General features: G+C 39.0%; 2 protein-coding genes across 2 annotated transcripts; both read left to right on the top strand.

Annotated features, from left to right (window-relative positions):
* Window positions 1–353: 353 nt before the first annotated feature.
* Window positions 354–2797, top strand: sp8b (sp8 transcription factor b). Its single transcript, XM_067600135.1, has one exon. The coding sequence runs from the start codon at window positions 387–389 to the stop codon at window positions 1689–1691; it is 1305 nt and encodes a 434-aa protein (XP_067456236.1). The 5' UTR covers window positions 354–386; the 3' UTR covers window positions 1692–2797.
* Window positions 2798–9895: 7098 nt separating this feature from the next.
* On the top strand, window positions 9896–17635 carry macc1 (MET transcriptional regulator MACC1). Its single transcript, XM_067601767.1, has 5 exons — window positions 9896–10040; window positions 11255–11377; window positions 11477–13527; window positions 13750–13938; window positions 14033–17635. Exons 2-5 carry the CDS (start codon window positions 11263–11265, stop codon window positions 14234–14236), a joined length of 2559 nt encoding a protein of 852 aa, XP_067457868.1. The 5' UTR covers window positions 9896–10040; window positions 11255–11262; the 3' UTR covers window positions 14237–17635.
* Window positions 17636–23795: the final 6160 nt, after the last annotated feature.

Here is a 23795-nt window from a genome sequence, read left to right as displayed (position 1 = left end):
GCGGTTCGTATGAGAAAGCTGAAGCTCTGTAGACGGGATAGAAGTTTGTACTGGTGCTGAAAACACGCATGTTTCCCTTGGTGTCCTGTGTGGCATGCATGTGTAAACGCTGTCTGTCGCATTTGTCTACTTTCTGTTTATCCAGGTAGGAAGTGATAATACTGTTGTAATGATTTCCAAACTTAAACAAATACATATAACACAAAGATTTTTAGACTTTTGTTCAATGTGGGAAAACAATTTTGCTACCCTGAACTTCTCCTTCCAGTTGAACTGCATGCAAAACTGTGCGTAATGAACCTGTTAAACTTGTTAGACTGACCAGTCACTTACAGCTTCTCTTGTCTTTTCAGGAGGAGCCGAGGTTAGGATCGACTCCTTTAGCCATGTTAGCTGCAACATGTAACAAAATAGGGAGTCCGAGCCCTTCACCGTCGACAGTTTCGGATAATTCCTCATCATTTGGAAAAGGCTTCCACCCGTGGAAAAGAGCCGCCGCGAGCAGCTGCAGCCTGGGATCGGGCCTGTCCGGCTTCGGGGTGTCCCGTAATGGATCCGGCATCTCGGACTCTTTCGGCACCAACAGCTCCCCCGGATCCAGTGCTTTTTCCCTCACGTCTGGTACCTCGTCTAGTTCACACTTTGGAAACGATTATTCTGTTTTCCAAGCCTCTGTTTCGAACAGCTCTCAAGAGTCCAGCCACCAGCCGGTTTTCATCTCGAAAGTGCACACCTCAGTGGACAGTTTACAGGGCATCTATCCCAGGATGAGCGTTGCGCATCCCTACGAGTCCTGGTTCAAATCGTCTCATCCCGGTATCCCCACAGGAGAGGTTGGAACCACCGGAGCCTCTGCGTGGTGGGATGTGGGAGCGGGATGGATTGATGTTCAAAACCCTAATGGAGCAGCACTACAAACGTCCTTACATTCCGGTGGACTCCAGACGTCCTTGCACTCTCCTCTTGGCGGATATAATTCTGATTACTCGAGTTTAAGTCACTCTGCTTTCAGTACAAGCCCCTCTCCACACCTGTTGACAACCGGCCAGCACCTGATGGACGGCTTCAAGCCGGTGTTATCCTCGTATCCGGACACAAGCCCTTCTCCGTTAACCGGTGCAGGGGGGACTATGCTCTCCGGGGGTCCGCCTGCATCTTTAGCGGGGTCTCCGAGGTCATCTGCCCGGCGGTACTCGGGCAGAGCCACCTGCGACTGTCCAAACTGCCAGGAGGCGGAGAGACTGGGACCGGCGGGCGCCAGCCTCCGGAGAAAAGGTCTCCACAGCTGTCACATCCCCGGCTGTGGGAAGGTTTACGGGAAAACGTCGCACCTAAAGGCGCATTTGAGGTGGCACACCGGCGAGAGACCGTTTGTGTGCAACTGGCTCTTTTGCGGGAAGAGGTTCACACGTTCCGACGAGCTCCAGCGACATTTACGCACACACACCGGGGAGAAAAGATTCGCCTGTCCGGTGTGCAACAAGAGATTTATGCGTAGCGATCACCTGAGTAAACATGTAAAAACTCACAGCGCCGGAGGATCCGCCGGCTCTGGCTCCGGGGGCAGCGGAGGGAAGAGGGGGAGTGATACCGACAGCGAGCACAGCGCACCGGGAAGCCCTCCGTGCCATTCCCCCGACCTGTTGCACCCACCTGAGTCAACCCAGGGAGTAGGCATGAACGGCCTCTAACTTCTGCCCTCAGCGAAGCTACAAAAAACTGTGAACAACAACAGCAAAGTGTTGTGAGGGAATTGTCCGGTGAGGACATGAAAGTGGACATACTTCGGTGTATGCGAAATGCTTCATCACGAGTGTTGTCATTTAATGAGAAAATAGGCCTGTAGGCTACATTTCTTTGACTTTTTCCAAGTGTTTAAGACTACTAATTACATAATTCATAGCTGTGCCATCAGAAACCTCTCATTAATACATCTGCGGTGTGAACGTGTAATCAAGTTATTGTGGGCACAACTGGAACCGGGCAAACTTCTTTTTGCAAGCCTGATCCCGAATACCCTTAATGTTTTATTTTCCAGGGTATCACACGCAAAAGATAGTAAACACTGCTGTGAAAAATTAGGGCCTGCAAAGTTGTGCTACTGCTGTCATAACATATTGTCCACAACCAAACTCTGGCACTTTATTATCGAGCAGGAGAAATTGTTGATTTGGATGGACTTGCTCGGTAGGAACAAATACTTGTAGAGTATGGTAAAGATATGAGATGGGGGTGGTTTAGTTATATCTGTCTGATCCCATCAACCATTTGATAATGGAGGTGCAGTTGTAGGTTTATATCATATATTGCTATTCAGTCCACAGCACAGTATGTACCGCCAATACAAGTTTGTAAGTAGGCCAATCGAGGTTACTTACACTTCACTTCGCTGTGTTGTAAATAATGAGAAATGTAGGTTAGAATAATTACAGCCCAATGTAAAGGTGAGTAATGTATTTGTCCAGGAGACGATTTTGTATAGGTATTTCTAGTTGTATATGGACTCTAGTAAATATTTGAAAATATACGGAAATGTACTTGGATTTTTTCTTTGACATGATATGAAATGTATTGTGGGGAGTTATATTTAACCACGAGTTTTCTTGTATTTAGGGGTCTATGATTAGGCGCACTTTGAATTTATTTGTAAGGTTTGGAAATCATTTACTGTTTACCCACTCATTTAATTTAAGTACGCATGTTGTAAAAGTGATTTTCATTTTACAATGATATTTTTCCCCCCTCTCCGAGAATGGCTTTTTATGTAAGCCACTCAATAAAGTCAGTATGAATTCAGAATCAGTTGATCGACTCAGTTTGTTTGATTGTTGAGTCGATTTTTTTTTGAACAGTAAACCAGAAAGTTTGAAATTATTAGGTTGAGTAGAATTGACTGTTCTATATTATAACACATTTTTATCATTAATCTGAAATATACAGACATGATCTCAGTATACAGCTGGTGGTTTTTCTTCAGGGCAGAGTGTGAAAAGGGCCTGCAGCATCACCAAGGCCTCACCAGGAAATTAATTTACATTGCAATCATTAAATTGAACAGTAAAAAAAATGTGTCTACTTAAAAAAAACGAGAAGAAGAAAGTCAGTGTTATATGAATTTAAATCCAGTTGAATTACATTTTATTCGGTCTATGTCTGTTTTTCTCTTGAACATGAAAATGAAAACTTCTCTGAGGCCGTAGTCAGTCTAATTGTGTTAAACCACCAATATTTCTACTTAATAGCTAGTCGGAGGGTAAATATGACGTAATTTACTATATTTCCAAACGTACATGCTGTAATTTTTATCTTTGGTTTTTCTTTTCTATTTATGAAATTACAAAAACATAATCTTTTTTTTCTGTGTAGTCAGAGCTTCTTGCGGTCTGCGGTTATTCTGCCAAAACACTCATAACTTTTGTTCATTTCTAATTGTGCTCTTAATAAATGCGCAGCAGCTTAAGTGTTTACAGAAAAATGCTTATATATATCTAACAGTAGTGTGTAAATATTTAAATATTGTAATAATTAAAGAAAAGAGACGTCTTCTGCTTTCGACTGGGCTCAAGTTGACTTGATGTGAAGTTAGACTAAATCATTTTCCTGTTACTATAATTCAAAATTACCAGTAGGCTTTAAGAGCAAATTTAAATGCGTTTATTTAATAACAGTTTATTGAAAACTGATAATCGTTTGTAATAATGTTTATCTGTGTTTCTGATTTAATTACCTGTAGAAAGTCATACAATTAGGCATTTTTTCATTTATATACACACACTGTATTTTCTGTCAATTATAACTAATAATCACGATAATCACAGTTTTTCTTTTTTTTTCTTGTATTTTTAAAAATCGTTTCTGGTGTGTTAATCGCACAAGTTGACGTACTCGGTTTTACACGATGTAATGTGCACACTGACGCACAGTTTATAATTTTAACTGAGTCAGACAGAAATATAAACATAGATAAGATCATCCCGTTAATTTATCATGTTTTTCATGTGTTTACTAGCTCTTGGGCTCACTGTGAAGTGTAAACTAAACAGCCAGCATCCTCCAAACTTCTGCTTTCATATACAGCTTCATAGCGCCATCTAGCGCTTCTCCATTAAACCATCAGCAATATTACGCACGACATTGATCCACTCTTCAATCTGGGCAGTTTGGGACTTGGGAGTTTTGATTTTTCAGTTTTGAGAACTGAGAAAACTTATTATGAATTATTTTTGCGCACTTTCTTTTCAGTGTCGTTTCCTCAAATCAGTGTTACTGCAGCAGTTCAGCAAATGCCAGTCAGAGATGAACATATGACACAATCCCTGCTGTGTGTTTTCACATTATGAGACATGGAGTGATAAGGCAAACATATAAGGTCATCACGAGTCAGTTCACCCACCTGGCCTTCTTGAATCACATCTGAATTTTGGACATAGACAGACAATGTGCTGCAATGCAAGTCAGGTTTTGCTGCAAGTCAGGGCTGCTGCACAATCTGGAAACAGAAATTTATTAGAACTCATAAATCTAGTCTGTTGCCTCACTGATGATGTGTTCCAACACGTTTCAAAATAATTAGCAAATTAGCCATTAAAGTAAAAATAGTCACAAGTGAGTAACTCAACTTCTCACTGCATAGAGGAGGCCTCATTCAGTGGGAGTAAATCAGATCTCATAAGAGCTTTCCGCTTCTATCATCCACACAGTGTCCAATTATTGGAATAACCTGAAAAAATACCCACTATGAAATATTAGACATTTAATTGTCATACATTTGGTGTCTCTTTTGCAATATTATGCTCTTAAAACATGGCTCTTACATACAATTAAACATACAAGTGCACAAATACTTGCAGGGGGATGAAGTTGTGGCTTGTTCCTCCTTTATAGGCTATTCTGTCTTCCTCTGCAAGGACAGAAGCTGAAGTTCAAAGTGAAGCCAAGACTTCAGGTTCATAATGCTTGAACCCACCAACAAAATGTTCTGCAGAAGAACTTTGACAAAACAGCAGGACTCTTACATTTAAGATCAAGTTAAACTCTGCAACACATCCGTTCATGTGCCGCCAGAAAAACAGCTATCTCTCACATCTACTTTGAAGTAAACAAATCAAAAACATCCTTTAATGTCCCCAAAATTTTAATGACACCTATAGATTGAGCTCAAGGGTTTTGCAGTGAGGTGCTTTGTGTGCTCATAGATTTTTATTTGTTGTAGCTCTCTGTTCAAATTTTTGTGTTGCTACATTTGTTTTGGTAAAGTCAGGGGCTAGAAAAAAAAGAGCACCAGATCAACTGTGGAGAATTTTTTTCTATTTTGCATGAAGTTTGGCTTACTAGGTAATTTATTTCATATTGATTTATTAAAGATTTTGTCCAAAACAATTCAAAAAGAAGACTGATCCAGGAACTGGATGGAAGAAGACTGTATCAATAACAAAGTGTGGGATAGACTGAGAAATAGGAAACACAGACCTACATATTAGGTTAATTTGGTATTACAGTTCACCATAAACTAATGTGTGTGAAGTGATATATATTTTACTGATGTGGTCTATTCAAATTGGCTTTGAAAGAAGACATCATCATGTGTAAAACATACATAGTCATATAGTAATCATTAAAGTGGAGCAGTGTCCTGATGTCTCCGAGCGCTTGGCTCTGTGTTGTCAGGTTTTTAACACCTTCCGAGACTGTTGCAACATCACCTGGTCTTCAGAGGAAATGTCCTGCCGCTGGTCTCATTTGAATGAAATTGGCCTCAGTGAGGAAAGACACAAACGCCAGGATGAGGAGGATGAGCTGCCAACCATGGATGAAGGCCCCAATAACAGCTTAAGTCAGAGCCTTGATCCAGTCACCTAGAAATCAGGAAAAAGAAATAATATTATCCTACAATGGGTAATAGAAATGTCAAAGCAGTGCTTTGGAAAATCATAATTTCATCAGTGATCTTGAATTTGTATTCTAATTTAATTAAGTTTAAGCAGGATCACAGTCTTGACTGAGGCTGCATGGAAATGCCAGCGGCTGTTGATATGATGAGCTATATCAGGTTTTGAAGCTTTACCAGCAAATCATAGTGTTGTAGTAACACCTCTTGTCAGTGATGCATCTGTGGCCAATTTTGTGGTTAAAACCACCAACCGCACTGTCATTGTCATCAAACCAACCGATCTCCCGGGAAAGGCAATTTGATGAGATTCAGAGGTTAGTCAAAATAATTAACAGTAATTGCTGTGACACTGACAGGGGTGCCCTTATACAATGCTTTCAGCAATTTACATTCATTTATGTCACAGGTGGTGTTTCACCTGTCTAACTAAGTGGAATACCTACAGATTCAACTTCACCGTGAGAAGCTTTGCTGGTTTTACAGATGTCATCGCGTCATGTATATGAAACAGATTGAAGTGAACTACTTTTCTGTCTGAAAACAACCTTGTTTGGGAGTTCTTTTAATATAAGACACAAACAAAAAAATGCAACCACAGTACGTGATGCAACCCACTTTAATGGTTTCTACAGAGATGATGGCAGCAAAGTGACCTGCCAGCAGGTAAGGCCTGATAAAGCATCCTGGTAAAAGGGGGATATGAGGGTTTTTTGTAATCAAATGTCTAAAGATCCACAAACAGATTTACCCAAACTTTTCTACCAACATGACACTGACATAGCAACCACTTTACAATTATAATGTTACTGCTGCATAATAAGAGAGATACAGACCTGTGAGCTCATCAGAGCTTGTGTACTTTCTTAGTGTGCGTTTGGCAGTTTTTAAGTAAATACAGTTTCACCAGTTTTACACAGCTTTTTTCTAGCTTTAAAAAAAAAACTACAGTCCTAATTGCCACTCAGATTTCCTAATAATTCCTGCTTTGGTGTAAGCAGACAGGTCCTTACTTGTTGGATTGGTGGAAATTTAAATAGACAGATACATCAACCTGCTTTCTCATTTAAATATTGGCAGGTCTGATCACATGAATGGTAGAGAAATGGCTCCACCAAGAGGCTCAAAAATGTACAACACCCATGTCTAACCTTGAGCTTTAAATTCCATTTGCTTGTATAATTGTATGCAATAAATATATTACCCTAATAAACATGATATTATCTACAATATGCCAACTTCTCAGAGAAGCAGTCTTATTCTTTGCCTGTTGATGATCCATTTTAATATTCACGTGGTTTAAACTGAGTTTGCACAACAAGTTTTGCACAAAATCTTCACAGCTCAATAAGGGAACATGTCACCCTTCAAATCACATGAAAACCAACAAAATTCGAGTCACTGGGTTTCATGCAACAACTCAAATTGGCAGGCTTTGTTAAAATGTGTTGAATTTAAATTGTTGTACTGTTGTTGCATCAACTGCATCATAAAACAACCTGTTTCTCAATATTTTCAACAATTTTCAGTTTAGTTTCAACGTGAAGAAAATAGTCATTCTGTTAAGCTGAAATAAGGGACAATGTGTCTTTGATGTGAAGACAGGTCAAAGTATTGTGCTTAATAATAATTTATTCCAGTGAAATGATGTATGTAACAACTGTAAAGTATTGTTAGCATGCAAAGATCTCTTATTCACAGGCAACATATACTAGCATTGTTACTTTCAAGTATACCAATGATTCAGAAATTAAACATTTTTAAAGAAAATACTGTATGTTCAGTTAGTGGAAACAATTAATTGATAACTGTGCATCATAATATATACATCTTACCATTGGTAAGAGACCTTTTTCACAGGAGACACTTTAACTTGTCATAGCAGGAGATGCACAGGTGTAATTAACATTAGCGGTGGCTATGTTTCATTCAAATCATGGCAGCGTGATTCAGCCTTTGTTAACCTTATTATTTACACCTGTGCTTTTCCTACTGTGACATGTTGAAATGAGCCTGGATTTATTCTATATTTTTCTTCATATCAACAAAAGACCAAAACTAACAATGTGTTATCTCATATCTCAGTACTTTCTGACTTCCCTTCCATGTCTGTGGCACTCACTCCAACCCTATTGTATCCCACTGAAGACGTAAATATTTAAAAACGGCTTATAAGTATATACTTTAATTTTTTAAAAGGGCTCAGTAATTTCCTGAAACAGCTGCAGATTTTTGGGAAACATTACTCAAACAGGAGTAAATGGCAACATGTATGTGTTTTTAATAGTTTTTGGACAACAATAGAAGCTTATGGTACAGAGGAATAAGCTACATCAAGGTTTGGACACAAAGGTAATATTTGTTATGTTAGTGGGATCCATTCATTGTTGGTTTTGTTCCTCACATGGAATTTAATGACAATAAAAAAACTAGAGAATGTCACCAGCTGTATCATTGATTTTCTCAAAAACAGCCACAAGGGAGCAGAGTTTGCTCACAAATCTACAGTTTCTTCTGTTTCAGATACATCAGACTCGGTGCCAATAGTAAAATTATTGCAATTGTGCTCTGGTGGAATGTAGAGTGTATACAGATTTAGTCAGTTTTGTTTCATATTTACAGTAAGAAGTTAACACCAACATGCAAAACTGAGGATCACGACTAATGATAACATGCAAAAGAGTGGGACACTGACCTACAAAACACAAATGAATATATTTAAACATTTAACAGGTGTTATGCTCAATCACGTTATAAAAAGTACTTTAACCTCTGCAGAAGTGAATGTTTTAATACTCATGCTAAGGTCCAGGCTGCTGCAACCAAAGGCTATATTTGCTACCTAAAAATCAACATTCATAATCTACTCAAGAGTACTTAGCTGCATTCCTTGAACACTCTGGTGTTGGATGCCAAAGTCTGCAGAACTGTGGTGACAACTGTACTGAAGGGACATTTCAACTGTATGGACCTTCATCAGCAACAACATCGAGTACATTAATACAGTTTGTTTCTATCATAGGCACATGTGAAGTTTTTACTTTAAGTAGTAGTAGTGGTCTCTTTATTTTTATATTTCTATTTACTTTAAATATGATGCACCAGCCTAAATTGGTGATCTATTCAGGGACTTATCACAGTAAATGTGTATAACCAGTTCAGTGAGATAACATGACTTGTGTCCTTGATGACATTAAGTCCTGTTAACCTCTCAGTCCATGTTGACTTTGATCTATAGTCACTCAAAACAGCGGTGATAATGGCACAAAGTAAAATCAATAAAACCCTGTTTCTCACTGAAATAAGTAGCCTTTATCAAATGAATGACTGAATGAGAAAACAGTGTTAGGGCACACTTGGCCTTATTTTGATTATTTCCAGCTTATAAACATCTTTTAATAATCACACAGATATTAGCTGCATGTTCTCATCACTGCAGCACCTGAGTCAGGGTAAATATTAGAGCTGCAACGATTAGTATATCGTCAAACAATTCATCGATTAATCATCTTAAGTCGTTTTTTTTTTTAAGAAAAATGTTCAAATAATCTGATTCCAGCTTCTCAAATGTGAATATTTTCTGGTGTCTTTAGTCTTCTGTGATACAAAACGGAATATCTGTGGATTGTGAAGCGTTGCTCGACACAAAAAAAAAAAACACATTTGAGCGCAACTCCTTGGGCTTTAGGAAACAGTGATCGACATTTTCACCATTTTATAGACTAAACAACGAATTGATTAATAGTAAAAGTATTTTAAAATATATATATCTTAAGGGCAAATGCTTGATGCGTGGATTAACCTTGTTTCTTGTTTGTTTCCTCTATCAGGTGACTAGCCTTCAACCTCTATGACAGCATGTGTTTATCAGTCCTGTCGAAACGCAGGTATCGCTCAGTTTCAGGTGTTGTAAGCCTCATGCGTAAACAGAGAGCTGCATTGTGGGTGTTGTAGTTACCAAACCATCTGCAGGCCACTCCTCCGCCGGGTTCCTGTATCATTTTAAACTTCCAGTCCCAAAATGCTCCGTGGCTGAGAGACAAACAGAGTAAAGACCTGAAACTTGAAAAGGCCAACTTCATAGGAACGCCCCAGAAAAAAAGGTGTAAAAGATAGTGGATTGGCCGAAAACTACAAACATCTAATGCCGACGGTGAGATCAAACTTGTCTTTGTCGCTTATTTGGTTGTTTTATCTTTTCGATTTTTAATAATAGGAAGTAGCCTGTATAGTTTATGCGTTATTAATATGTAACTAATGAGTTTATAGCCTACACACCTGTTGAGACACTGACACTGATACCTGTCACTATGACGGTTGTAGCTCCGGTTAGTGAAGCTGAAGCTCAGTGATTATACGTCTCAATCTGTGCTGTTGGGTGTTAATTGTTTGGTTTGGATTATTAATGAATGTAGGATTTGTTTGAGACTATTTTCAGCTGACCAAATCCACTCATACAAATAGAAACAGGCACAAGATTACTATGAGAGAAGTATATGTAATATTGAGCAAGTATGCTCTACAGGAAATAAAGTACACTGTATTCAAATGAAGCCTACCATGCAGTATTTCATCAGAATAGACATTTTACTGTGTGGAACTGCACTTTGATCATAGCAAGAAGCGACGAGAGAAGCGACTACTGTGTCATTGGCTTGACAAGACCAACCTGTTTTTGTGCACTGGTGTAAGAAACCACATTATTAATGACTGACTCATTGTGACAAGTCATGAATGGGTAGTGTGTTTTTACGCAAACAACTGACAGACTGAAGAGTTCAGGCTTTATTCCACGTTTTGGAACAGTTTCCTGTTACAGACAGAAGCCCTGTAGACAGCCTGGGGCTCACTGTGCTGAAAAAAAGCTGGTTTAGGCAGAACAATAACTTAACTCGCAGGTCATTTATTGTGTATGGATCTGATGCTGTCATGTGTCAAAGCATCTCAAAATATATGTCTGTTAAGGGCTGCAGCTAAGAATGATTTTCATTATTGATTCATCTTCTTTTCTCGAATATGATTAAAGAATTTGGTCTGTATCATGTAAGAAGACAAAGAAAATAACCAATATTGAAGCTGGAGCCAGTTAATATCTGACGTGTGTTCTTAAAAATGACTTTAACAATTAGTAAATCATCAAAATTATTGCAAATTAATTTTTTGGCAATCAATTTACTGATTAATCGGCTTATAATTTCAGCTTTAGATACTGTAAGTGATATCAAGTTGGATATTATGTTTGTACCCTATGTTTGGAATTCAGGACCCCTGGGTGCTTTGTTTAAGGGATAATGTTAAGCTCATAGTAAAGTCATAATAAGAGGAAAAGATACATGAAATTTAAAGAACATCTTTTAATGTTTACAGATGAAAATATGGCAGCCGGAAGAGCAAGGTCCTTCCGTCGTGTTGGGAGTCTCATGCGGAGCAAATCTGAGGGGACACTGATAGATCTGGATGACAACACCTCAGCCAGCAACAACCTCAACAGTAAAATCCTCTTTTATTGAAATATAAAAAATCTGTCCACTAAAATTGAAAACATGTTCATAAAACAGACGTCCTGACAAAAGTCTGCTATTTTCATAGGTGGATACGTGTCACGAGTTACACAGAACTCCGAGTGGCTGCTTTTACAGCCAGAAGTCGCACATTCATCTCAGACAAAAAATCCCTTTTGGAACAAACTGTCTGGATCTAATCCTTTTTTGGATGACATTGTACACAGCAGCACAGACAAACACATTTCCAACACGTCAAATACAAAACAGGACACTGAGAAACATCTGGACACAAATCATGATGATGCGAGTAGCACATCTTCAGATGAAGGCAATGTGGGGAACTTTTTGGAAAACAAACACAAAGCCAGCAACAGATCTGGGAGATGGAGAAGTGCTTCAGACATTCTGGATGATCTGGAGAGAAAGGTGCCAAAACGGGAGAACAGCTTCAAACCGCCCCAGCCGGTCCTGAACCCAGATTTTGAGTGGCTAAAAGATGACAGAGAGGCCTATAAGATGGCCTGGCTGAGCCACAGGCAGTTAACCCGCTCATGCCTGGACTTAAATCTGATGAGCCAGAGCCCTGGGTGGGCTCAGACTCAAGCTACTGACTTTCAAGTCATCTGCAAGATTGGCCACATTGGAGGCTCAGTTCAGTTACCAGAGTCAGAAATTAGCATCCACATCCCAGAAGGCCATGTTCCTCCTGGGGAAGTCCAGGAAGTTACACTGAAAGCAATGCTAGACCCTCCTCCTGGACTCAACAACAACTACATGACAACCATGAGTCCACTTCTGGAAGTGGTCCTCAGCAACATCAACATAAAAGAATGTATCTCTCTGGAGATGAAACTGTCAGGAGAGGTGAAGAGTGACCCTCTTAGTCAGGTTATGACCTCCGTGGTCGGGCTGGTGTCCAACAAAAAAGAGGGACCTTATCTCAGAGTAAACAACTGTTACATTTACAAGAACATGATGCAGATGAAGCTCCAGGACCTGAAGACACATTTTTATGTGATTGCAGTCGCAGAGGCATCTGCTATCCAGGCCCCTGCCACATCAGTCTGGGATTACCTTGACCGCCACATCACGGTGGCAGTTTATGGTCCCAGGTACATCCATCCATCTTTTAAGGTTGTAATAGTGGTCTGCTGTCATGAGAATGTTCCACCAAAGCTTTCATTTACAGATATCTGCAAAGGCAACAAAAACCTGCCTCCACTTGTGCTGCAGCTCTGGGGAACACATCGGTTTAAACCCGACAAAGTGAATGACCTGCATGTCGCTGTTAGCATAGCAGGCTCGATGTTCAAAATCAAACCAGAGGACAAACTGAAAGAAGTGAGGCAAAGTCAGCTCAAAATAGGGACAGTCTTGCATTTACCAGTTGCATTGTCTTGTGCTGGCAATGCAGAAATGACTCCTTTTAAATTAGATCTACAAGTGAGGGAATCTAAAACTGCAAACGTCACACATTTCCAGGTGTCTTCCCCTCCTGCAGCACCCATCAGATCAGAAAAGCGAGTGTCGAGGCAGATAGAAAGGCGAATTGAAATGGCAAGAACCACACCTATTCCTGAGGAAAGTGTTCCAGACTTACTCAAATTTACAGACAGACCTGTGAACATACAATGGTACGGTGTAGCCCTAAAGTCAGTTCTCCGTCAGCCACGTGTGGAATACCTCCTGGAGTACTTCAAGGGAGACACAGTGGCTCTCCTATCCAAGGAAACTGTCAGGTCAGTGGGCAATTCAAAGGTAAAGGAATGGTATATCGGATTCCTCCGTGGCAGGACTGGTTTGGTTCACTGCAAAAACATCAAGCTCATAACCAGAGACCAAGTGATCGATTTCACCGGCATTCAGATCACCACAGAGGTGCTCCTGGACAACATGACACTGCCCTTCAAGAAGCTTACTTACATGTACTCCGCCATCCAGACGCTTGTCACTGAGCATATAACCAGCTGGAGAGGTTTTGCTCATGCCTTAGGCTACTGCAACCTATCACTGGACACCATCACACGGCGGTACGCTGAAACTGAGGCTGATAAGGTGGCCTGTGTGCTGGAGAAGCTGAAGGAAGACTGCCACGCTGAGAAGAGCAGGAAAAAGTTTCTGCATGAGCTCATGGTTGTAAGTAGAGAAAAAAACATACTTTTTTAAATTATAATGTTATTGAGACAATTTTTATATTAGATTTAAAGGAGAATATCAACACCTGGAAAATTTTTCTGGTTACTTTTTGCTGTACAGAAATCTCCACACACAACCCTCACTCATACATACTGCTCTGCCTCAGTCCTCTTGCGCTTTCAATGGTTTTGTGACAGCCTGTCTATGTGTTTATCATCCAAGGGTCTGTTAAAGATGGACTCTGTGAATCTTGTGGCCCAGCTGATTCAGAACACAGTCATCCTGTCCACTGCTGTGGAGCTGGGGATTCGATGGCGGGAGCTCGCTGAGAAGGCGGGAAAACTCTCCAGCACACAGATAGCCGGCTATGAGGCGCCGCACCGAGGAAAGAGCGGAGAAGTGAGTTCTCAGGTAAGTTTATTTTAATGTAGCTAACATTATACAGTAAGTATTTTATGGACACTTTATTCTGCAAATGAATTCTGTATTTCCTCTTCTACTTCAGTCAATGTGGAAACCTGCTTATGACTTCCTGTTCACCTGGAGTCAACGTTATGGAGACAGCTACAGGGACATGATCCAGGATCTCCACCTGGTTCTGGACAAAATGAAAAACCCTGCCACAAGACAGTGGAGGCATCTGACCGGTGCTCTCATCACAGTGAACTGTCTCGATATCTTCCGAGCCTCTGCGTACCCGAAAACCTAGATGCTTCGCACTCTAGTGATGGAAACAGCCTTCATGCACTTGGGAAAACAGAGTGGCAGGTTTTGTTACACAGCAGTACCGTTTTGATGAAGTTTTTACTTAGCTCTTTTTGTTGTCCTATAGCTTTGATTTGTTGCTCATATTTTACACAAAACATTAGAAACAAATGAAATTTTAATCTGGTACTTGCACTATACTGTATGTTCTCATGATTCTTGAGCTGTGAAGGAATGACACTTCATCTCGAAAACAGAGGAAAAAGAAGTGCTTGTGTTTGTCACTTGTCTGCAAATGTCACTTGTCTGCAAATGTGATAAAGTATTAAAGGATAGGTTGATAAATTTGTCTTAAAACAATAGTCAGGTGTCCATAAGAACAATGAAACAGGTTTTGCTCGCTGTAATCATTCCTCCTGTTCATACTGACCATTAGAAGATTCCTGCCAAATGTGCCTACAATGTAAGTGATGGGGGACAAAATCCACAGTCCTTGTTTTGAGCAAAAACATATTTAAAAGTTTATCTGAAGGTAATATGAGGCTTCAGCCGTCTCAGCTAATCAAATAAAGTGGATATCTTCCACAGTTAGAGTCTTTTTGGCTGGACCGGCCACAGACCAGCTCTTTAACCGCGGTTGTCCATGAGTGAGTGACTGAGCGAGTGACTGAGTGAGTGATCAAGTTGCACCATTGGTTGGCCAGCCAGCGTTGGAGATTCCCCATTGGTCGTTACTCTTTCAAAATGAATTAGCGCAAGGTGATGGAAGCGGAGGACAGCAGCATGACGCAGAATGACTGTTAAATGCAGTCAAGTCGGCTAAACTCCTGTTTAAACAGACGCGTAGCAATGTCTCTACTGTCTCCTCCTCTACTGTCCAGTGTGATCGACTCTTAGGCTGGCAGCGCTGTCACCAGCCAGCAAACTGGTGCTCTATGGTGCATTTGGATTTTATAACTGAACTTATTTCTTTGACAGCATTAAAACACAAGTATTGTAGGTAAAACATGCAACTCATGTAGCTGTTATATCAGTTTAGTGTGAGGCGGCTGCTCTGCAGGTGCACTTGATTTGACTGTGACTGTGATAACTGGGTAGAGATAAGCCTCCTCCTCCGCAGAAAAAAGGCACATAGAGGCATGAGGGAGAGCGCACAGTTAAAACACCCCAAATAACAACCACTCTGATAAAACACTCAATACGGAGTGAAAAAACGAGAGACATCCGCAGAGTGAAACAGATGAAAGAGCAGGGGAAGTTAGCAGATAGATAATTAGAATAGTTTTAATTAGAATTAAAATAAATTCTCTTTCAAGTCAAACATCCCAAGATATGAGTGGAAAGTATTGTTCTTGCAACTGCATTTGTAACATTTTTGTTTACTCAGACATGCTCAAATGTAGCTTAACCATGTCATGTGATATGCTACTTCAGTACACTTTGCCAGCAAATATTACCACCACAGAAAATTGCAGATGAACATTGCATATCCAGGAATTCATATTATAGACACTACCACTGACGATTCCTGTAACAAACTGGCCACAATTTTGCACATTGCCCATACACAGTCCAGCCATTTACTAGGTTTTGACCTAGTCATTAGTAAAAATGTTCCCTCTTTGTGTCTCAATGGAAAGTGTTTTCCTGTTCAGCTGCAGTGGAAGGATTGTACCAAAAAGAGGGAATTTGGCACTAAAAAAAACTGAATTTGAAAGATAATGACTTTATTTGATTAATTTGGACAGTTAAAGCCTCATTTTAGCTTCAAACAAACTTCACTACATGTTTGCACGGTAGGAGAACTGTAGATTTTGTCCCCCATCGCTTGCATTGAAAGTGCATAATGAAGGGATCTCTTAATGGACAGTATGAACAGGAAGAATGATTACAGCAAGAAAAACGTGTGTCAGTGTTCATTTAGACACATGACTGTTGTTTTAGGTGAGACTTGAAAAAATTTGAACCTATCCTTTAAAGTAAAATTTCATTTTGGTAGATCATTTTCTGCTTTTGAAAATGCTAACCTAATTAAAACCTACACTTATAGTAGTTAGCAACTGTCATCCTGGGTATCAATAATCTCAACTATTGTGTTATTTTTTTTATTGCTTTACCTTGTAAAAGTAGGCTAATTAATTAATTATTAATGCATTATATTGCATCTAATGTTTTCTCTCTCTATCTGATTTTTCATGTATCCAAGTAGATTTTTAATACTTCAGCTGTTCATCACCATTATAGATCATATTATGGTTGTATCAGTGGGAGTTTCAAGTTTTCTGTAGCTGTAAGCAGGTGAGTGGTGTGTCAGGAAACCAATGTGAACACTGTTGCTGACTAACAACCTCAAGTGTTGCGATAGATTAACTTATGTTTAGATTTGTGTGCTGAAAATGAGAATGCTCTACCAAAGTGAAACAAGGTTTTTAAGTTTCTTGATGCCAACAAACTATAGATATTCTACTACACATGTCATAAACTATTGTTGCCTTAATTATTAGTGTATTTGATATTTTTATACTGTGATATTTTAGGTGTGTACAAAGTAGATACTTTCATGATGTATACAGTTTTAATCATTGCATATTCACTGGTGTGTCATATGATCATGTTTTTATTTGCCAAATGGAAACTTCAGTGTTTAGAGTGGTGCCATGTACAGCGCTCAGTGTCTTCTTTCACTGAAATTTTATGATTGATATCTTTGAGTGGAGATGTGTTGCATGAGATATGAATAAATATTAGCTGCAGTAAACTATCTGACCTGTTTACCTTTTAGTAAAATGGCAAATAACTAAGAGCTGATTCAAGAGCAGCCAATGACAGAAACAGCTATCTGTAATTCAAAGTGTATTTTATACTTAATGTCCTCTGTTACATTAATATCATCAGTTTGTGTTTCGAAGTTTTTCCATTTTGGTAGAATTAAATCAGACCATTGAAACAAGCTACTTTTCCCAGAGGTGTTTTCCCATTGATTTTCTCTGACTGTTTGCTTTTCCCTACTCTGTTTATTTAAGCCAGTTTCAGCTGAGAGCATTGTGTGCTGGTTCCCTATCAAACAGAGAGCGCAGACTGCTGAGCTGACTTTGCTTTGGCTGACTGAATGCACCCTGGGAAAAGTAAATCAAGTCAGGAAAACGGTTATCAGGCAACAGAGTGAGCTGATTCAATCTCGAACCTGAGTATGATTGTGTAAAGTCATATTTAAGAGCCCAACACTTTTCTGAGGGCCAATAATAAACGGTGTAGGTTTTTCTTTTTGCATGAAAGACATTAGAAGGAATGTCAAGGTCAAAATGCGATAATGAACATTGTGGTTGTAAATATGGTGACTAAGTATCCTTTCAGAAGCCAGATATCTGTAGTATAGTGAGAAGATAAAGTTATTTGCACATAACTTCAGAGTTGTTATATTTTTTCTCACTGAAATAACTAATTTTGTGTAAACATCCATGAGACAGAGTGGTCACATCCTTCATTCTTTTATTACTCATTAATATCTCTTTCACCTCCCAGTCAGCCAGAATAATGTAATTTCTTTGGCAGTAAGTAAAGAAAAATCAGGGAGTAGTAGATTATTATTTGGTGCAATGCACAGTACTTAGTGGAAAACAAACAACAATTTTCAGATTACAGCAAAAACTTTTAAGATTAATTTGATTTTCTCATTTCTCCTGAAATGTAAAGGAAGTCCAGCTGCTGAACTAGAAACAAATTGCAGTAATATATCTTGAGTCTTAAGCCTTTAATAGAGCAGAGATCCAGCACATCAGAGAGCCAGAGTACTGAACTCCCTCTGACATGAAGTGAATTGCTCTGTGCTCACTCCATCCTTCATGACAAATAGGACAAAGGTGAGGGTTAAAAATGGGTAACATTAGCTCAGAGGAAGTATTCTCTGTTTAACGTTAGTCACTGTCTACCTGATGCTCTGACTCAGATTTATGACTCATCATTGACAAACATACATTAACATAGATGAGCAATGAGTTGGAGAACCAAACATTACTGATTAAATACTGAACATTGTCACTGTAGCTTCCAAAATGCAGGATTACGGTACGACCACAGTGTCATGTACTTCGTTTTGGGATGAAAACTCAAAAGTTACTAAATAATAAAGATTCATTATAAAATTATGTGTATGTATATGCACATATACTGTACAGTATGTACAAATTAGCAATTCATTTCCTTTACAGAGTGCACTGTTAGACTCACAAAATGTACAAATAAACTTCCTCTGTGTGTATATTACTGTATATATTAATAAAAACTATATGTAAACTTTGCTTTTGCTGTAACAGGAAAAGGGCTGAAGCAGAAGGATTACAGTGAAATGGGAGAAACAAATGAGTCTGACTGAGGCACCCCATTTAAAAACAGACACTGCCTTATTAGGTCCCCCTTTTTTCAGATGCAGCGAGGCGTTAAACTGTGTGACTAATGAAATGTGACCACTTTTGTTTTGGGAGCCTTTTATAGCGGCAGTGTATGAGCGCAGATAGCAGTTTATCATTATGAATATTGCTGCCTGTCAGAGGCTCTACATTTTTGTAAGCTAGAAAATATTCCACCTCCTGCCACTTATGTTGTCTATAGATCATCATTTTAAGCCATACTGTGAATATCTGTGTTGTGTGATGACATTATATATTTTACACTGATCTCATAGGGGTGTTTTGCTTTTTATGCTTGTGCAGCCTTGTGGCAAAGTGGGTGAGACCAAACCATTTGTCCCTGTTACACTTTGATATATTTCTTGCCATACTTGTCATTTGTTTGTTTAGCCAGTAGAACATCTCTTTCTGTAGCACTGTACTCACAAACTATCCCAGATTTGTTTGTGTTTAACTTTTTTTAAGGGCCTGAGCCGCAAAGGGGCGAAGACCCTATTGTGTTTTGTGTGTTTGTTTGTTTGTTTTTTCTTCTTCTTCTTCTTTCTTTATTATTACGCCACTTCAACCCTTAATTTGACCCCCTAAACATGCTCAAAAACTCACCAAATTTGGCACACACATCAGGTCTGGTGAAATATTTGATAAAATGTAAAAAATATCCCCCAAAGTGCCAAAATGTGCTCTATAGTGCCACCTATGTATCTAAAATGGCTGCCACGTCCCATAGGAATGTCGTAGAGAGATCGAACCAAAACTCAATTATTCTTCTCATCAAGACCTATAAATCATATGCTGACACCCCTGACCTAAATCCAACAGGAAGTCCACAATATGCCCATCAAAGTACGACTTTGTGCCAATTTTGGACCCCCAAGAAACATTATTTCCTCCTAGGGTGTTAATGGTATCAGCTTCAAACTTGAATACATGACTTATGACACTGTGCTGAACTAAAGCTGTTAAAAACTTTGTAATAACTGGAACGGTTTACATATTATAAGCCCTGAAAGTTGTAGTGCCACATCACACCTTACAATGTAAACCAATGGGGACGCAATCTCTAGGCATGGACTTTGTGTCAAACAAATGGTTCTGATGTCTAAAATATAAGTCTGACCACTTTGAAACCTGTATCAATGGATTCGCGACGAAATTTCGGGGGGGTTGAATGGAGGCTCATTGAGTGAGAGTGATAGTTTAGTGATAAAGTGTTGCAGAAAAATAAAATCAAAACTAAAATTTGTAGCTCTGTACTGCAGTTTTTCCTTTGTTAGGGCCCAAGCACCTAGCGGTTCGCTCTCACTCTCCATTCAAATATATGAGTATTTTTCTGTGTCCAGCTGCAGTTACTTATTGTCTCTACACACCTGACAGTACACATTTCAATCAAACTTTGACCAGGTCATGTGGGTTAAAAGTCTTTACTTTTCTAAAGATAGACTTGATGAAAATTAGGAAATTAATTTGTTTTACACACAAACTCATCAAGAGTTTTCAATGTACTAATTGAAATTGAAGTGAATGGGCCCAAAACTTGCATGATTTTGATGACACAGGTGTGAGCAAGACAGACATGTCTCACCCTGCAGAAAATTCTCATCCTCACACTGTTGAGATTTGATGTTTCGACATGATAGAGGAAGTTGCTATAACTTTATTGTAAATACTCCAGTCTGCACCAAACTTTACATGTTTGATAAGACTCCCGGCCTGAACACGTGTACATGACAATATTTTATCAGTGATGCAAACTGGCTGAATAGCGACCCCTATGAAATTTCAGCAAAGCAGCCCCAGCAGCAGGCAAAATAGTGGGCAAAGGAAGTGATGTTTATCTCTGTCTTGCACTGTCTGAAAACAGCCCGGGTCAGAAGACATCTACATGCCCATGACAGAAGCCCTTCGACTGTGCCGTGGCCCGACGTGCGCAAGGACGCGAAGGCCTGTTCAACGCTGCTTGCAGCTTTAATTGTTTGTCTGTTTTCTTTGTTATATTTACATCTGCATTTCTGGTTTAATCAAGACAGACAAATATTTAAGTTCACTTATTGTTTAGTGATTTAAGTTCTGAGTTTATTGAGTTATATATTAGCTTGCTTTGTTACTTTCCATACCCACCATGCTTTCAGAAGACAGAAGGAGGCACCAAACCTCTTCCTGCTTTTAAGCTCTTGCTGACATCACCAGTGGACCAAGTATGGGAGGATTTATTTTATTAAGTCAAATGTTTGGTTTAACATTTTTGTGATTTTAACTTTTTTTTCTCTTATGGTAAAGAGTCTTCTGATAAAATGTGCAATGTAATGTAAATGTTAACTGATAAAAGTGACACTGTCACATACCAGTTGTTGGTGTAAGGGAAGGGAAACCTGGTTCTGCCTATAGATAGATTGGAGGACCTATTTAAAGGGAGAGTTGTTGGTTTGAGGAGAGCAGAAAAGAAAGGATGTCTATGTAGCTGTGTGCATGTGATCATGCCTAAGTTTGTGTTTTCCTGAGTTGAGCCAGTTACGATAAGTTTGATTTTCTTTTTGAGACACTTGTTTTGGTTACACTGGTCAGAATAAATCACCTTTTTATTCACTGAACAAGTCTGAGTCTGCATCCTATCACCTATCACCAAGTGATAATCTTCCTCACAGGCCTCATTACTCTGTGTATCTTTTTTGATTGTATCCTTTTAGATTGTTATTTAGGTATTTATAGTTATTTATTGATATATTTTTACAGTTTCACATAGTAGTTTATAGCCTTTCATTGTTTTTAGCTTTGTGATTTAAGTTTTTTTTTTCTTTCTTTCCTTTCAACTGTGTGTGCATCTGATCTGGGTGGTGAGCTGCTGCATACAATTGCTCTTACAGGAATAAATAAAGTTGTATTGTATTGATTGGAGATTCAAGATACAAGAAATTTTATTGTCTGTAACATAATCACAGAAATACCTCTTTGACACAGCTCAATCAAAGACAAAGGTAGGATCAAATTGAAGTGAACTTGTTTTAGTTTGAGCATTTAATTAAAATATGCAGGATAAATGTTGAATGCTGCTCTTTCTTCATCTGCTTCACCTGTCAATTACCCTTTACTGAAGAGCAGGGGATGTACTGTATTCAACCACAAAATGAGCAAAATGAAAAACTCAAAATTGTCCAGCTTTCTCAGATCTGATTTTATCTGGATACTCTTACAAGTGTAATTTTTATATTGTCTTGCTTGACAGAAACACACCATCTGCACAGTATTTTCTGCACAGAAAACCTGAAAACTCAAAGGCTTTGAGAAGGAAGTAGTCATGTCGCACATGCATTTTAAATGCAAAATTAGGCATCCAAATTCAAAGGATAGTTTGCAAATGTTGCATTACATAGCTTTTGGCATCATTATTATAAAGTATTTCTGATCTGCATAAAACTATTGTCAGCTACAAAAAACATCATATTTGTACTGTAAAACTATTCTAACAGGTGTTGTGATGTTGCTGGTATAAAGTGCTTTTACACATTAGGGTTGTGTTTTTATTTTATTATTGTTTTACAATTGTGGACATTGTTTTGAAAGATTCAGTTGCACATGAGGAGAGGATTATTTTGCTTTCATGGAGTTTACTGGTCTTTATCCTGTCTGTGGACCAGGAAATATACACCAGAAAATTAACCTTATACCACAACAGAAACACCACAACACCTTTTCCCCACCTTTCCTCACAAAGTGGATTGCAGTTATAAGAAGGCCTGACTGTGGCGTCTCTCATTGCAGCTCTTGACAGATTGAAACTATGCGATCAAACCATAAACATCAGTCATCTCAGAGTATGTGTTTATGTCCACAGTTTCTCCAGATTCACTCAAAGCTCCATGCCAACATGAGCCACTGCTGCTCCTCATAACACATTGACACATTAGTCCTTGTCACTGATGCTGCATCAACACTGAGCTCTGCCTCTTGGTTAGTGAATATTTTACTGTATTAAGGGAAAATACATGTTGAAGTGCCCTCTGTCTCTTGTGGATTCTTTGTGGAATAAAATGCGACACTGAAAATATTCTCAGACCTGTATGCTCTCACTGTAAGAGCGTCCCTTGACTCCAGCATTAAAATTCCAATAACTGAAGTAGGCACTCATCCAACATGCTGCGGTTTGTTCTGCTCCTTACAGAGATAGGCCATGTTTGTTCAACATATTTCATGTATATTATCCGGCTGCTCCTTCCACAGAAATTGCTCACTGCAGATTTCATTTCAAAAGTGCACAGAACTTTCTGTAAGGTGAACTATATTTGTCCTCGTCTTCATCAGGACGATGGACAAGGTGAGACCTCACAAACAAAGCTCAGCCGCTCAGTCTGCTGCGGTGATCCAGGTGGGATTAAGGAGAGGTTGGCAGGATTTTATTTTCTTTACAAGGGAAAAAAAATGCTGAAATTGCTGTTTCATTTGGCTCCCATCCTGCCAAAGAAAACTGTCCATTACTGCATTGTTTTTCACAGAAATTTGGATGATGTTGACCATCCTTCATATTACAGTGATGCATATGCTTCCCGTCCTCCTAAAAATGGCTTGCAGTGATGTTTTCCCAGTAACACAACTGACATGAACTGATTAAATGATTTATGTGCTACACATAGCTGCTCTGTTCTGGTAAGCTTTTTCAAATCTTATCGTTAAGATAGTCACACTTTAATAACACAATATTAGAATTTTTAATGCATGAGTCTGTGTTCTCAGTTTGGCTGAATTCATGGTTCTTTGATCTGTACACTGCTATTTTAGTAAATATCAGCACTAATCCTTACTATACAAAACCTTACAAGGTGAATCTGTAATATTATACAAAGTATATTTAATTGCAGACCATAAAGCATCACAGACATTATGACACCTTCAATCCAGTGGGTGGCGCCATTGCATTGGTGTTGAGTGCTTGCCCATAGTTGCCAATTATGTTAACGCTGGTGTGTTTTTGCCAAAGAGCACCTACTCAGTGAATAAATAACAACATAAAAGTGGTTTCTTTTGATGTATTTTACATAAGTAAATGATTGAATAGAACATAAATACAAAGAGTGATTTTCTTGAACTTCTGAGCATCACATGTTATAAATACTGGTGAAGAAAATTAAGTTAATTACCCCATTGTTAGATTTTTCAGGAACATTT

The sequence above is a fragment of the Thunnus thynnus genome, chromosome 10 (genome assembly GCF_963924715.1).
Source record: "Thunnus thynnus chromosome 10, fThuThy2.1, whole genome shotgun sequence".
Classification (NCBI taxonomy): Eukaryota; Metazoa; Chordata; class Actinopteri; order Scombriformes; family Scombridae; genus Thunnus; species Thunnus thynnus.
This window is presented reverse-complemented; position numbering and strand designations above follow the sequence as displayed.